At 43.0% G+C, this 15,696-nt stretch overlaps 1 protein-coding gene across 6 annotated transcripts in view; it reads left to right on the top strand.

The window, feature by feature from the left end:
• PPP4R4 (protein phosphatase 4 regulatory subunit 4) overlaps positions 1-15,696 on the top strand; it is a 158,650-nt gene that overhangs the window by 132,908 nt on the left and 10,046 nt on the right. For 5 of the 6 annotated variants that reach the window (XM_053282402.1, XM_053282432.1, XM_053282413.1 and 2 more), the window contains 8 exons: positions 4,294-4,476; positions 5,463-5,568; positions 7,471-7,542; positions 8,310-8,457; positions 9,994-10,138; positions 13,348-13,389; positions 13,484-13,558; positions 15,193-15,268. In XM_053282402.1, coding sequence (XP_053138377.1) covers positions 4,294-4,476; positions 5,463-5,568; positions 7,471-7,542; positions 8,310-8,457; positions 9,994-10,138; positions 13,348-13,389; positions 13,484-13,558; positions 15,193-15,268 — 847 coding nt within the window. The remainder of the gene's footprint in view (positions 1-4,293; positions 4,477-5,462; positions 5,569-7,470; positions 7,543-8,309; positions 8,458-9,993; positions 10,139-13,347; positions 13,390-13,483; positions 13,559-15,192; positions 15,269-15,696) is intronic. The other variant, XM_053282392.1, reaches the window with a different exon arrangement.

Genomic DNA, 15,696 nt, shown 5'->3' with positions numbered 1-15,696 from the left:
ACTGAGCGGAACCTCTTGAGTCAATTGGGTTACTCTCCCAAGGCCCTTTACACAATGCTGGCATCTAGATGCCATTCCACCAACTGGATATTTCAGTGTACCTGGAGATTGTTTCTACACTGATGCTGGTTCCATGACATCCTTAAGGGCTCAGCCGACAATAAAGATTTGCTATTATTCCATCAAGATGGCCTCGACAAAAGATTTAAGGCCAACACTCTTAAACGTCAAGCAGCATCTCTAGTGGGTCTCATCTGAAGTATTTCCAAAAAACCCCCACCATTCACATCTTAAACACTTCCTCAGGGGAGCCACTCTACTGCCTACGGTGCACCACTTTCCCTCTTGGAATCTTCACACTGTCTTACATGTCCTTCACGCCACTCCAGTTGAGCCTGTTGTCTCCATTTAACTTCGAATACTTTCCTTCAAAATTGCTTTTCTCATAGCCATAACTTCAGCGAGCATTTCTGAATTCAAGCACTGTAAGTGAATAAAAACATCTCTGTTATCTTCTCACAGAACTCTGTCTGCCTCATTCCTGACCCCTCATTTTGGCCTAAGGTTTGCTCAATTTTTCATCAGTCATGGAATGTTGTTCTTTCATCCTTCTGTCTGGACCCTGTCCACCCAGCCTAAAGTGCATGGCACAAATTAGACGTCTGTAGATGCCTCAAGGTTTATATTCAACGTATTGTCCCTCACTGTCTGTCGGAAGTGTAGTTTGTATCTTTTCTGCCTGATTGGAATCAAACTCAAATCTGCTGCTGTAAAATCTGGGCAATTTGATTCAGATTTGATTCAATGCAAATTCAAATCAATTCTGCCTATTTTAAAGGGCTAGAGGGCACCAAAGCGGATTGGGTGGCAGTGCATCATGGGTGCTGCCTACCACCCAACCCAAGGCATTAGGGCAATCAGTTGATTTTTTTTAGAATTTTAAGTGTTTCATGGTTGTTGTTATGTGCTGCCATAGGAAATAATGGGAATTTGAAACAGCCCCATAATCCCATGTGGGTAGTGCCTAGGAATACCAAAATGGGTTGGGTGGTAGAGCCCCATGGGTGCCAACTATCACCCAACCCCCAAAGCAATCAGGCAAAGAGGTGAAATTTTAGGATTTTTAATGGGCTGTAGATTGTCGGTTGTGAAATAACTTCTTCATAGCGAATCCCTATGAAGACAGTCTAGCTCTCTTGGGACACAAACTGTTCATGGCAACATAGAATGGCTTGAGTATTGAGACAAGCTCGGACAGGAGCTTTCAGTCCGCGTTGGACAGATCACACACATTCAAGCCTCTCCGCCTTGTTGGAGCAAGAAAAAGGTGGAGAACGACTAGTTCAGAACATCCTGGGGGATCAGGTGTTCAGCCACGCCCAGCTCAAGCTTCCCGCCTTGTGCATGTCCCTTGCATTCTCACTTTGGTGGAAATGACTGGCGACCTTGTGGCACTTGTCCACAAGAGCAGCCATGGAAGCAGCAGAACCTGTGTAGTGGACTCCCTCGTCACGCTTAGCCTTTGCCTCCTTAAGGCTAAGCGCATCATGGTGGTGAGGTGGGTCTGGCTGGAGTGGCAGACAGTTCTGACTCCACTTCCTCCACAGCTGCCACAGGAAGAGCTTCTTCACTGATAGGAGAGGGCCTCCCCTCTAATTTCTGCCCAGCCACAGGCCGTGCTGTGGGCCCAGACAAATCCTCAAAGGAGAGCCTGTGCACGACCAAGGAAGCAGGAATGGAGGCGACTTGGGGAGTAAGCCCCTGTTGCCTCACTCCACCACAACCAGCATCACCCCTCCTCTCGCTGTCACTCTACCCCTACTGCTATCTCTTAGTATCTCAGGGAGGGGGAGAGTTGGGTGTTTAGAAGGCACGTGAGGTGTTTTCAGCCATGTGTGCCACACACAGTGGGAGGGGTGCTGTTGTGGAGGTGTAAGAATTTAAAATGCAAAAAAAGTGAAGGGGAGTGGGCAAGAAAAACCAGAAGATCTAAGGGCCGACTTCAGCTGTGTGTGCCATGCACTTCAGGAATTTAAAGCACAAAAATCAAGGTGGCAGGGAGGGGTCACATTATGGACCAATGCTAATCAAAGCCTTTCCTGCCACCTACCTAATGGGGATCCCTCCCACAAAACCCCTATTAAAAAAAATTAAAACCTAAATAGAAATCCTTTTTAAGGATTAAACCTTTAAATACACGAAACACAATAACTATTTACAAACTGTGTGTAGTGTAGTGTGTGTAAAACGAAATGGGGTACTCGCCCTCTGAAGTTTTCTCCTGCAGTGAGTCTTAGTCCTCCTCTTTCTCTTTTTAACTGGAGTCTCCAGGAAGCTGCTGCCTGCCAAGTAGTCCCTCTGGCACCACTCAACGGCCAGGGGGAGGGTAGCTGGGTACCACAGGGTGTGGACACAGTCACCCAAACAATGACAAAAAAGAAATAAAGAAGAGAAAGAAAAGCGGGAGCCAGTGGCAGCAAGCCAGCCAAAAATGATTAAGAAAAAACTTTATTAAGGAATTTTTTTTAAGGGCGGGGGGGGGGGGTGGCCTGGCCACACAGGCTCCATTGCTCCTCCTGCACAGACCAGGCATACTGGATGCTCAGTGATTTCTCAGCTCAGGGGGGAATAAGAAAAAGAAGAAACAGAAGAATCTTATTCCAGCACAGAAAAGAATCTTCTTCTCAGCAGCAAATCTCCAATCTTCACAAAGAATCACTCCTCCTCCTCCTCCTCCGCAGCAGTTCTTCTCTCTTCTCCATGAGGCAGAAGCAATGGCCACCTCAGGGGACTCTGTCCCCTTAAGTATATTTGAAAGTGTACTTTCAAAGTGTACATCTGCCTTGTCCCTCCTCCCAAGCCAATGCTGGCACAGTTTCTCCTGGCAACATGAGATAGATTTGAATGATAGCAAGCCTATCAAGAAGCAAGGGAGATCACCAGCCAATCGTTACACACTCCAAGGAACCAACCAGAGTGATAGAGAGGCTCAGAGGTCTGGCAATTAGCAGTGGGACAAAATGGCGATGAGGACACGAAGTGGAGACTCGAATCGCCAAATCTACTTGAGCTCGAATCTAGCCATGGGATCCAAGGCTCATTTGATTTGTGGCCGAATCAATCAAATTGACCAGATTTTAGTCGAATTGATTCAGCCATGAATCAATTTATATCCCTATTCCCTAGCCTATGAGACACAAAATCTTCCGACATCCTACTCATATTATTTTTATTTATTTATTTATTTACAATATTTCTATACTGCCCCCAACTTGCATTTTGTATTATGGCTCATTCCACTTGATCTGCAGCATACCCGCCATGTTTTCCACCAACGTTCCTCTCCATGAACTCACTTCCCCCTCCCATCCGGGTTAGTTGGCTGTTGCATATCCCACATACAATGTCCTCATCCAGCAGCACAGGAAGGAGCATTGATTACTTACCATGAAAGTTTCTTCTTGCTTCTGGATTTGAGGATATCTCACAGCGGATATCAAATACGCTGTGCACTGTGGCCTACTGAGGGACCTTCTACTCACCTGTATTGCATTTCTGGACACTTTCCCCTCTTTCATCGCATGGGACCTCTTATATTCATTCATTCATTCAATTTCTATACTGTCCTTCCAAAAATGACTCAGGGCGGTTTACACAGAGAAATAAAAAATAAATAAGATGGATCCCTGTCCCCAAAGGGCTCACAATCTAAAAAGGAACATAAGATAGACACCAGCAACAGTCACTGGAGGTACTGTGCTGGGGGTGGATAGGGCCAGTTACTCTCCCCCTGCTTAAAGAGAATCACCACATTAAAAGGTGCCTCTTTGCCAAGTTAGCGGGGGTTGCCTTCTCTGTCTCCTGTGTTCTCCTATCCAGAACTGGATGGGGTCATCCTTTCCACCCTCTTATAGCTTTCACCTAATTAACATACATCCTGCCTCTGGAGCACTTGGGAAGGATAACCCATGTGAGATGTCCTCAAATCCAGCAGCAATAAGAAGCCTTTACAGTAAGTAACCAGTGCTCCTTTTTCATCTCTAGATGAAGCCCATTGCACTGTATCAGTTACTCAGAGGGTCCTCCTTCTTTCAGGAGTGACTTTTGGAGATTCAAGAGGTTGCAGTGGAATTGAGAGGAGAGGGGTATGAAACCCAGAACTCTGTGTATGCCAGAATGAGTGGGGATTTTACTCGTGTAAATGTGAAAGATAGTGCTTTGCTCTGAGAACAGGTAACATTACTGTAGACTTGCATAATTATATAAATTGTATTTTCCTCCTTTCCCCTTCAGTTACTGAATTTTCCAGAGTTAGTTCCAGCACTAACAAGAGCAGAACAGAGAGCAGCAACCTCTTTAAAATGGAGGACTCATGAGAAGTTACTACAGAAATATGCCTGCCTGCCTCATGTCATCTCAAGTGATCAGATTTATTATCGCTTTTTGCACAGAATGTTGGCAATCGTTATGACAAATGTGAGTTCTAAGCATCTTTCCTCCTTTTATATTTCTCTAATTGGTATTTGTATTTTTATTAGGGTATCGAATTTTTAGGACCCAAGAAGACATAACTTTGAATAATTTACTTTTGTAAATGGCACTGAAGAAAAGCCCCAATCCAGATTGGGACTATGGCATGCAGAGCGCATATAACCCTTTGTCACATGCTCTGGTCCTCCTGAGGCCAAAGCCAGCTTTGAAGAGGCTATTTCTGTCAGGGCTGTGGTGCCAGAAGAAATAGTTAACACCCCACCCACCCCCATGCCACTTCCTAATCGCAACTATTAAAAATTATGGAAGGGCAAACAACGTGTTTAAAGGCACCTCTTTATTGGCCCTTAGTTGCTTTCTTTTCTTTGTTTTGATAGCCCTTGAGACCATTCACACAACCTACCAAGCGGGTGGGGGGCAGCCTTCCCAAACCGTGCCTTCCCCTCAGACAACCAGTGTTTTCCTGGTGGAAGTGCGCAGCATGCTCTCACACAATCCCTGCTGCCCCGTGCACTGCAGAGCAGAATGAATCACTCGTCGTCCTGGCCTCTGAGAATCCCACCGCATGTCGAGCGTAGAGCACTGGAGGATTCCGCCAGGGGATGGGTGCTCTGGGCACCTGTCTCTGTGACAGTGTGAGCTTTTACAGTGGGATTCTCAGAGGCCAGGACAAAGAGTTCCAGCTTCAGAGCAATCCATGATGCCCTGCTGCTTGCAGCTAATGCTGACACACAATCCTGGAGCCAAAGTTAAGGGTGTGTTTGAGCCCTTAACTTCGGCTTGATCCAGATTACAGTGCTGGGTTTAGCGCTGCAGTACCGCTGGGATCCATGAGGATCTCATAGGAAGCCAGGGGCTTGGCAGCTCATGAGAACAGCCTCTTTGTCTGCCCTTTGTGCTCTTCATCTGGCAACACATGTCCTCGTAGAAGCTGTTGTGGGATTAAATGTATTTTTCTCTCTTTCTTGAAGAATGTCTTACCTGTCCAAAAAGCAGCTGCACGAACCCTGTGTGTGTTCTTACGGTACAATCGCAAGCAAGAGCAGAGGCTTGAGGTTATTCAGAAGCTGATTGAACGTAAGTCATGGTTTCTCTTTATTTGGAGGACAGCCCCTACAGTTTAGTGAAAAGCAATTGTCAGTAGAGATATACAGACACTCACATGGTAAGAGCCCCTGCCTCTGTGGTAGAGCAAACACTTTGCATTCATGAGGTCCTAGATCCAGCCCTTCACATCTCCAATTAAAAGATTTCAGATAGCAGGGCTGAGGAAGTCCCCTGTTTGAACATTTGGAGAGCGCCGTTAGTGCTTGGGAGGGGTCATCATTCCATGATCCAGTCCTTGCTTTTAGCCGTAGGTTCAAATCCTGGTACATCCAGACAGGCTTGTTGCACTAATGCAAGACTGTTGTGCTAGCTAGTTGCACTAAATCTGGAGCTTGCATTCCAGATGTGTTGCACAAGCACAAAGATGTTTTTGTGCTTGCACAACAAGGTGCTCAACCTGTGGCACGCCTCCTATGTCTTGCAGGGATGTTCTGTGCAAGAGTGCATTAGCACAAGAGCACAGTTCCAATCATCCTAGAAATTTAGCGCAGCTACACTACCTTCTTACACCAGTGATGCACAAGCACTTCATTAGTTTAGATGTCGTCCAAGGATAGCAGGGCTATAAAGACTTTTCTTTGCTTGAGACCTTGGAAAGCTGCTACCAGACAGAGCAGGCAGTACTAGACTAGATGGACTGATGCTCTGATTCAGTATAAGGCAGCTTCATGTTTACATATACATCAACCCTGCCGTCTTGATGTTAGTGCAATGAAAAGCCATTTATGGGACCAGTTCACATCTGGTGGAAATACTGTATTATTCAGAATTTTGAACAGTATAATCCGTCAAAATATATTGTGAACCTGTGCACAATATATATGAATTTGTGCCTCAGCTCTGCAGTATGCTTAGCAAAGCGGTTGATATTAGGGATGTGCACGAATTGATTTTTTAAATTCGATTTGTACCCAAATCGAATCACCCCTGATTTGTTTTGGGTCCAAATCTGGCCAGCTAGCACAGGAGCAATTTGTTTTGTACCTAAATCTGTTTGCACAGTCAGCAGGCACAGGCAGTGATTCTCTCAGCAGCAGGAAGGGGGTGAAAAAAAATTCTCTTCTCTTTTCCTCAGTCAAGGAAGCAGGAACAAAAAGCATAGAATCCACTCCAGGCAGCAGGCGGGCAAGGCAAAGCAAAGCTCTCCTGCCTTGTGTGCTCTCTCTCTCTCCTCCCATGAGGCAGAAAGGCAGTATGGGGGCCGGCCGCCTCAAGTACATTTGAAAATCCTTCCTTTGAACTCCCTCCACCCTTATCCCTTCTTTGACCCTTCCCCGAGCCAATGCAGGGTCAGTCACCCCTGGCAACACAAGATTTGAATGGAAACGAGCCAATCTGGAACCAGGGGGGAATCACCAGCCAATCATTGCACACTATAAGTCACCAATCTGGAGCTTAGGAGGGTGGGATTTGTTAAAAAAAATTCCTGACACAAAATGGAGACAGCAAGAGAGATTGCCACAAAATGGAGGTTTGAATCTACACATTTTTCAGGTCTGAAATCTGGGCGATTTGTTTTGGACCCGAATCTGGCCAGCTAGCACAGGGGCGATGTTTTTGTCTACAAATCACCCAAAACAGTTAGATTTGGGTACAAATCATTTTGTACCTGAATCGATTTGCACATCCCTAGTTGATATGCAGAAGGAGGTTTGAAAGACAGATTCTACGCTGCACTTGCTTGGATTCAGTATTTTTAGGCAAAAGTTCTGCATTGCATAATCACAATAGCTTTCAAGAAATAGAACACCAAGGGCTTCAGTTTTAAAAGTGCTGAATTTTAAAGTTCCTGAAAAAATATAAATAATTTAGAGAAGATTTAAATAATGTAATAACAGCTGACTAGTCTGACTTTCTGATCTGTACTTGTAGGTCTACCAAAAGAGTACAGAAAGGATGAGAGGCGTTTGATGAGTCTTAATATTCACACTTCTAAATTCCCTGGTAAATGGCATGGAGTATATGTCAGTTTCCATTCCAGGCATTAACTTATACCCCTTGAAAGTTGTAATTTTCCAGTGGTCTAACTGAACTGAGAAAAGAAGCTGATCCAGTGCAGATGCAATGTTGCCAATCTCTTAACCATGGTTAAGTAATTAGGGGTGGGAGTGGGAGTTCCCTCCACTTCCCTTTTCACTCTCTGACCCAAATGTCCTCTCTTTCTTCCTTTGTCAGCCTTAATCATGGTTTAGTTTAATATCTGTACCAGTGTAAACCATGGTTAATTCCAACTATGGTTGGCTTTTTAAATCCAGGATTTTCAAACAAGGTTTGAAACTAATTTGCCAACTTGCATTAAGAGGAAACCTGGTTAGTACAAACATTATTGGCATCAGTGCAAATGTAATGCTAAACCTTGGTTAAAGCTGATTGATTTGGGTGGTGTTGGAATTCTTCTGAGAGAAGGCAGAAAGGAGTGGGAGGGAATATGGTCCTCTCCTGACCTCTTAACTGTGATTAAGAGATTGGCAGGCTTATGTCTGTACTGGACCATTGCCATGATGGGAAGTTATGATTATTCTTATTCCACATCATTGCAAATGAAGTAAAACACTTTTCAGGATCAGTCTGGCTGTAATGGGCTCACCCCATCTTTGAGATTGTTGATGAGTAATTATGGGATAATTAAGTATTAGATTTCTGTGCATTTCTTCTGAAAAATATGCAGCTGGTGATTGTAGGTTTCTTTTGAACATTATTTCCCCCCTTAGAACTGGGCCAAGGAAAAAGCTACTGGAACAGACTGCGTTTTTTAGACACCTGTGAATTCATAATAGAACTCTTTTCCAAATCGTTTTTCTGTGAATACTTCTTCCTCCCAGTGCTTGAGCTTACACATGATCCAGTTGCAAACGTGAGGTACTGTACAAGTTGCACACATTATTCTGTGTAGCTTGTTGAGATTTCTTAAACTTGTGTTGCATTGGTGTGTAAAGCAGATTATTTGGGAAGCCTTGCACTTGTTTCTTCCTTATAACGACTACTATAAAACTCCTATATATCAACACATTATATATAGTGTGTGTGTTGCAGAGATGGAAGTACTTTATTTTCAAAAGCTTTCAGTAAGTTCTTTGGGACAAAGTAATTAGATTGCAGTTGGCAAGACTGTTGCAAGGGAGTAAAACCTTTTCCTTAACAAGAAACTGAGATCACCAAGGGTAGGGAGCAGGTATAGCCCCATCCCACTAGGTTTCCTGAGTGCACAGTTTTGCTTACTCTTAAATAAGAGAGTGACTGTAATTTTGTCCTAGCAAAAGAGCAAAAATACTGAATTTGGAGATGGTAAAACCTAATAAAGTGGGTTTTCTCTGTATCCATTCAGATAATACAAAAAGGAAGCATGAAAAAAATAACTTCTTGAAATTGAGAGACAGCTAATATGATGCTCTTAAAAAGAATGTACCCTACATATTACAAATTATCAAAAAAGACTCTGGCTACTTGAACATAATTAATTAAGAATTAGGATTCTATAAAGACTATATATTTCTGATACAATTAGAAGGTTGAAATTAGACCCTCAATCCAGCAAGTCCCTAATGTGTGTGTGTGTGTGTGTGTAGCAGGTATAAACATTTGTATTGGTTGTGTGTGCGTGCTAGCACATGCACAAGATGGCTTTTTTTTGTTTAAAGTGATGGTTCCAAGGGGAGGCTGGCATCTGCCCAAAAGAACATGATGTCCAGTTGCTCTGAAATGTTCAGCATTAAGACCTGTGTTGTTGTTGCACTGGCATGTTTGTTTTAGCAAATATTACAGTTCTTATTGGTACCTTGGCTATTCCTTTACCGCTTTACAATGTACACCACCAAAAGGGTCATTAAACGGCAGGCAAGGAGAAATTGGTTCATATTCAGTGAAGGGACAGTATTGCCCTCTAACAGTTTAGAGCATTTATTGTCTAGCATTTCTTTATTGTACAGTGCTCGTGATATTGTTGATGGGAATACAAGAAATGACATGATACTTAGCCCAGAGATCTTAAAAGTCCAGTTCAGATAGATAGGATGCACCTGAAGGGAGAAGACAGGGTGTGCAAAGGAGCAGTAAATAAAGAGTACAGGAATTGTTTGACCTTAGTAGTGGGGAGAGGAGGAGACCTTTACCAAACTGGAAGTGTGCTTAAAAAGTTGTGCACTAACCAAACCAGATGTCCAGGAATGGGTGTTGTGTGCATTTAAAAGTTAGATGTGGCTTTTCTTAAAACTGTCTCTTAATCTTTTCCACTGCACAATATCTTGATTTATATCTTCCCCTTCATAATTGTACTAGTACAGATTTATTAAAATCAAAGAGGTGCTGATAAAGGGCGGATAGATTGTGTGACTTAACCAAGCACCAGATCTTCACATTCTCCCCCCGCCCGCCCCATACATCTTATTTTCTCTCTAGAATGAAGCTTTGCTATTTGTTGCCAAAAGTGAAATCTACCCTTAAGGTTCCCACGGACAAACATTTACTGCAGCAGCTGGAATTGTGTGTAAGAAAGCTTCTGTGTGAGGAAAAAGACAAGGATGTCCTGAGCATTGTTAAAAAGGTATGTGGGGTTGCTGCTTCTTTTACTCAGCCAGCGTTTGCCCCCATGAATTGTCTGGGTCAAGTGAATTGCAAGTTTGCTGAGTTCTGCTCTCGCTCTTAAGATAAAGATCTGGGCTGATATCCAGACTATAAGGGTATTCAGATGACCTGTCGAGTGGGCAGAAAGGCAGGGTTTCAACTACCTTCCCCCCAGATGATAAAACGAATGTTGCCTGTGCTCCCAGACAATCCATGTTGCGCCAGGCAACACAGATCTCCAGAGGCCGGGACGACACATCCCGGCCTCTGGATATCCCACAATGTGCCATGCGATAAGCGTGGTGCATTGGGGTCATCCCCCTGCCCCCGAAGATAGGTGCTCTAGGCACCTGTCTCTGTGTCTGTTTGGGTTGCAAGCAGCTTGAGCACACACACGATCCAGGCAGTTGGATTAAGGTCGCACTTGCACCTTTAACCTTGGCTAAAAGCCAGGCTACAAAGTGGGGTTAGACTGGGTGGAAGCACTGGGATCAGGAGCAATCCCGGCACTCCACATGAGCAGCCTAACCCAGGCTGGGCTGCCCTAGTTTGGGTTAATCTGCTTGTGAGAACAGCCTTTAAGTTATCGAAAAGTACTACAAGGAGTTACTTGGACTACCTAATATTAGTAGGAGTACTCAGAAGTAATTTAGTTTGTATATCATACACGGAGTTTAAATATTTCTACCGGATCTACATTTGAACAATGATAAAGTGCAGAGTTTTGGATAGCATGGTCTCTGCTGAAATTTAGGATTTTGGAGGAAAAGGGAATTTCTTCAGCATCACTTAATAGTGCCATAGTGGACCAGTTCAAACATAATAAAGAACCAGGATTGAATCCTAGCTTCCCATGACATCCTCTAATCCCTGAAGCAGTCCCCTTTCTTCTTTGCGTGCGAGGAGAGAAAGGATTCTGATTCTCACTCTGGCTTAGAATAAGCCAGGATCTCTCTCTGCTTCTGGACTGAACAATCCTGGCTTATTCAACCTTATTCTACTTTATTCTGTTCTTCTTGTTCTCATCTCCAGATCCTGATTTGTTTTAGAGCATGCACTCCCAAAGGTATGGGACACTGTGTAAAGCTGGGATTCACTCCTGGTTGTGTAACATCTGATCTGGCCCACTGCATCTTAATTTGTAAAATGTGGGTGGGAAGAAGAAGTGAAAAGGAATTATAAAAAGTGATGGAACTACCCCCCACCCCCCAAAAAAGTAGTAGTAGTAGTAGTAGTAGTAGTAGTAGTAGAAGAAGAAGAAGAACCAAATTGGTAAGACCAGCAGTGACACAGACTTAGTAATACACCAGATTGTCATGGATCAGGGCTATGCAACTTTGGCCCTCGAGCAGTTGTTGGACAACAACTGTTGTCATATCTGACTGTTGGCTACTGTGGCTGGAAGTTGGTGGGAGTTGTAGTCCAAAAACAGCTGGAGGACCAAAGCTGTGCAGCCCTGGCTTAGATCCATGGAGAATTTGGAATTTAGTGTCACAGTTGTATGAGTGCTTCAGTACAGGCTCAAATATCAACTCTGCCCACATTCATTAAGACTGTTCCAAGATGCCCAAATGGCTGTAGAAGCATAGTTGAGTTACAAAAACATGGATTGAGTTCAAAGCTCTTCATGTGCTTAAGTCCATCCCAACCTCTGTTAGAGGCCTCAATCCATACTTCAGCATGCTACCTGACTGAATTGGCCCTTAGAATGCATTGCAGTCTAACAGCCTTGACAGTTGTCAAAGCAAAGACTGCTTTTCCTGTTCACTTACAATATAACAATCTCAGATATCTTTCTTATTAGTATTAGAATTTTGTTTATATTTCAGTGTAGGAAGAATTTAAAATATGCTTTACTCATTTGCAACCTTGTGAACTAAGTGCAAATAAAGTCCTTATAGTAGCAATCTTTGTTGTTAGATATTATTTTAAGTTGTTTCCATCTGTTGAGTAGATTAATAGCTAAACTTCCCAAGAGAATGTGATAGATGACAGAATGCTAACTGGGCTTCTTGACTGTCTTTTCTTTCTCTTGTACTCTGAGCAGCTGGGATGACTGCACAAAATGTCTGCTATTTATTAGTCAGGCTCCCTAAAACTCTGAGATCAGTCTAAGATGTATTGAGATCAGCTTTCATTCTAATGAGTGGCTGGCAGACAATACACTGTGTCACAGGCTAGCTACAACACACATTAAATGGTCTGTGCAGTCATGACCAACTTTAAGTCCTATGAATCAGATGAAAGATTAGTAGGAGTGCTTCCAGATTAGGGGTGTGAACGAATTGGATTTTGCGATTCAATCTCAAATTGAACCACATAATTTTGAATTGAATTGTCAAAACAGCACCTGCCAGCTGCTTCAACTATTCGATTTGTGAATCATCAAATCGATTCAATTTTTCCATGGAGAGCAGGTCTACCCATTAAATCCAATGGGTAGACTAACTCTCCTAAGAAAAACTGTTCTTGAATTGCACTGTTTTTCTGGGGAGAGCAGTGCAATCCGAGCACTGTTCTTCTTGGGAGAGCTGGTCTACTCATTAAACCCAATGGGTTGACCAGCTCTCCCAAGAAAAACCGTGCTCGAATTGCACTCTTTTTCTGGGGAGAGCAGGTCTACCCATTGGGTTTAATGGGTAGACCTCCCCACAGAAAACTAATCAGATGCAGTAGAATGGACAAACAAAATTGCATTTCTAATTGATGAATCTATTCAAATCAAATATAGTCTGCATGGTGAGGCCCCTGTTCCTACACACCCACTTGAGTCCTGGCCAGTGACAATTCTTAAAGCATTCATGGCCAGGCCATGCTAAGTGTGAAGTGACCCATTTTGCCAGCAGATCCTCTGTTTTTTGCAATACCTTTCCTCCCATTTCTTTTAGAAGTACAGCACAGCAGGAGCCTGGAGGGAGCTGCCTCTGAGTGCATGCCTTTCTTGATTGTGGCTAGGAGAGCAAACTCCTTTCGATTTTTAAAAAAAAGTATTAAGGCAACCAAAAGTAGTATTGTAAGTCTACCTGACTGGCAGCAGTTCTCCAGAGCTTCAGGCAGGAGTCTTTCCCAGCCTTACCTGGAGATTCTAGGGATTGAACCTCTGACCCTGCCATCTGTAAGACATGTGCTTTCCAACTGAGCTATGGCTTCATCCCCAGAAAAATGTGTAAACATTTTTTTTTTAAATAGATGGTTCTGGAACTGGACAGAATGGAAGCCTCTTTGGATGCTGTAAGTATTTGCTTGCTGATACGATACTGGAAAAGAGCAAGCTGAAACCTTCAGCATGGTCACTGACTCTTTGTCTGATTTAACCTCTATGCAGTTTCAAAAGAGGTTTTATGAAAACGATCTCATAGACCAGCAGAAAGAAAGAGAGGAGAACCTTCTTTTGGAAATGGTATGTTTATTGCAATCTAATGTAAAAGCTACCCAGTATCATGTAAATTGCCCAGTGGATGTAGACAAAAAGGCTTAAGTTATTTTCCACATATATCAGGGTTAAAAAACAAAAATCCCATTCTTTTGCCACATATATTATTTAAGTTTCTGTATATTAAGTATAGAGATAAAACTTCTGTCAAATTGATGAAGCCTGGATTTTTGAGTGGTTTTCTGATAGAAAGAGGCCAGTGTGGTGTAGTGGTTAGAGTGCTGGACTAGGACCGATGAGACCCGAGTTCAAATCCCCATTCAGCCATAATACTTGCTGGGTGACTCTAGGCCAGCCACTTCTCTCTCAGCCTAGCTTACTTCACAGGGTTGTTGTGAGGAGAAACTTAAGTATGTAGTACACCACTCTGGGTTCCTTGGAGGAAGAGCGGGATATAAAATAGAAATAATAATAATAGAGGTAGAAATGGGATAGCAACTTCAGTCTAGTCCGTGTATGTACATTTCTGATTACTGGTGGGAGAAAATGAGCTGTGAGCTAGACCACGCAGGTGTTTGATTCCTTTAATAATAATACTGTAATAATAATATTTATATGGTGGGTTTTTTAGTGTTTCAAACTCTTCACGTGCATTATTTTAGTAATCTGTTAAGGTAGGTAGGTAGTTCATTACAGCCATTCTTCTTCTTCTCCCCTGACATCAATATACACGATACCTTCCAGTGTTGTTTAGGCAACACAGACAAGTCCCTGCTCCCAAGGATCTTACAGTCTAAAATAGACAGTGGGGAACAGCAGTGTGAAGGAGAGACAGACAAGGGTAGGAATTGGATGGGAAGAATGCGGGCAAATGCTGCTACATGTGGTCAAAGTCTGGTTACAGTGAAGAATACAAAGTAAGAGGATAAGCCGAAGGCCATGTAGAAAAGATGCGTTCTGTGGAGAGATTTGATGAAAAAGAGAAATGTGGCACTACGTACATGTTCTAGTAGGCAATTCCATTCAGAGCAGTAGAAATGGGGATAGGTGGAAGGGAGACTAGGTGGAAACATTTAAGAGACCTTTGGTCAGCAGAGGTCTCCATATTGCAAATGAGGGGAAAGTGGCTTTCTTAAGGATCGCCCAGTGCATTCGTCGTAGTCGAGGCAAAACATCAACTGGGAACTTCCCAGTGCTCAGCTTGTATTCTTCGCCACTTTTGATGCATCAGTTCTCAGTTTCAGACTTTTCTGTATCCAGGTCAGATTCAAGTTTCAATTGTACATGGTAGCTATGGAGAAATGCTTGCTGTCCACAAGTACAACTGGTCAGGGAAACGTAATCCCTATAGTTAATCACAACATTTCAAAGAGGAAGAGCTGAAATTTTAAATGAACAGCTGTTGCTTTAACTAGAAGTAGAAATTTGTGTGGTATTACCGGAGAAGTATAGGTGGTGGTGGTGGTGGTGTTTTGAGAATGTTGGTAGAGTCTTTTGAGCAAGCAGCTATTTAATATTAATGACATAATGGTTCTTCAGCCATTGTCTTTCTTTCTTTTGAAGCTGATTGGATTGGAAGCATTTTTGTCTACAGGGTGCAGACTGCCAAATTTAGATTTCAGTTTTCCATTACCACTGTTGTTAAATTGTTTTCACCACAGGAACAATTAGAAAAAGAGAAACAGCAAAATGAGGGCCGGTCTACCAGTATGAGTGATAAAATGTATGAAAAGAAGCGTAAGTGGCTTTTGTTTCTTTTTAAAGACTTCTCAGTTTCTTTTCATGGGGAGTAAGGGATGGCAGGGTGGAGGTGGCAGGGGCTGTTTCTAAACTGAGTGTGATGGTCTTAGTTAATGTAATCTTTTGAGTGTTACTTATTTACTGTGAGAAATAAATTTCATAACTTTGTATTCTCTTATAGCCCAAGCCTATGAAATGCTTTGGCTGGGCTGGGGGCAAACAATCATTTTTGTGATTGAAGTTGTATTCCTTTCTTGGCAGTTGGGGTAGGCCCATTTCTGTGTCACTTGGCAGGCAAAACCTCTTTTTCAAACTGTACTGAAAATGGAATCCGAAAATGCCCTTACAATGACATGTTTTAGGGCCCTGCTTCCTGCCTGTTCCACACAAGAGATCTTGCATGGTTGCAGCATATCCACAGCTAG

The sequence above is a fragment of the Hemicordylus capensis genome, chromosome 1 (assembly GCF_027244095.1).
Source record: "Hemicordylus capensis ecotype Gifberg chromosome 1, rHemCap1.1.pri, whole genome shotgun sequence".
In the NCBI taxonomy this organism is placed as follows: Eukaryota; Metazoa; Chordata; class Lepidosauria; order Squamata; family Cordylidae; genus Hemicordylus; species Hemicordylus capensis.
Note: the sequence above shows the minus strand (reverse complement) of the source record. Positions and strands in the feature narration are given on the sequence as shown.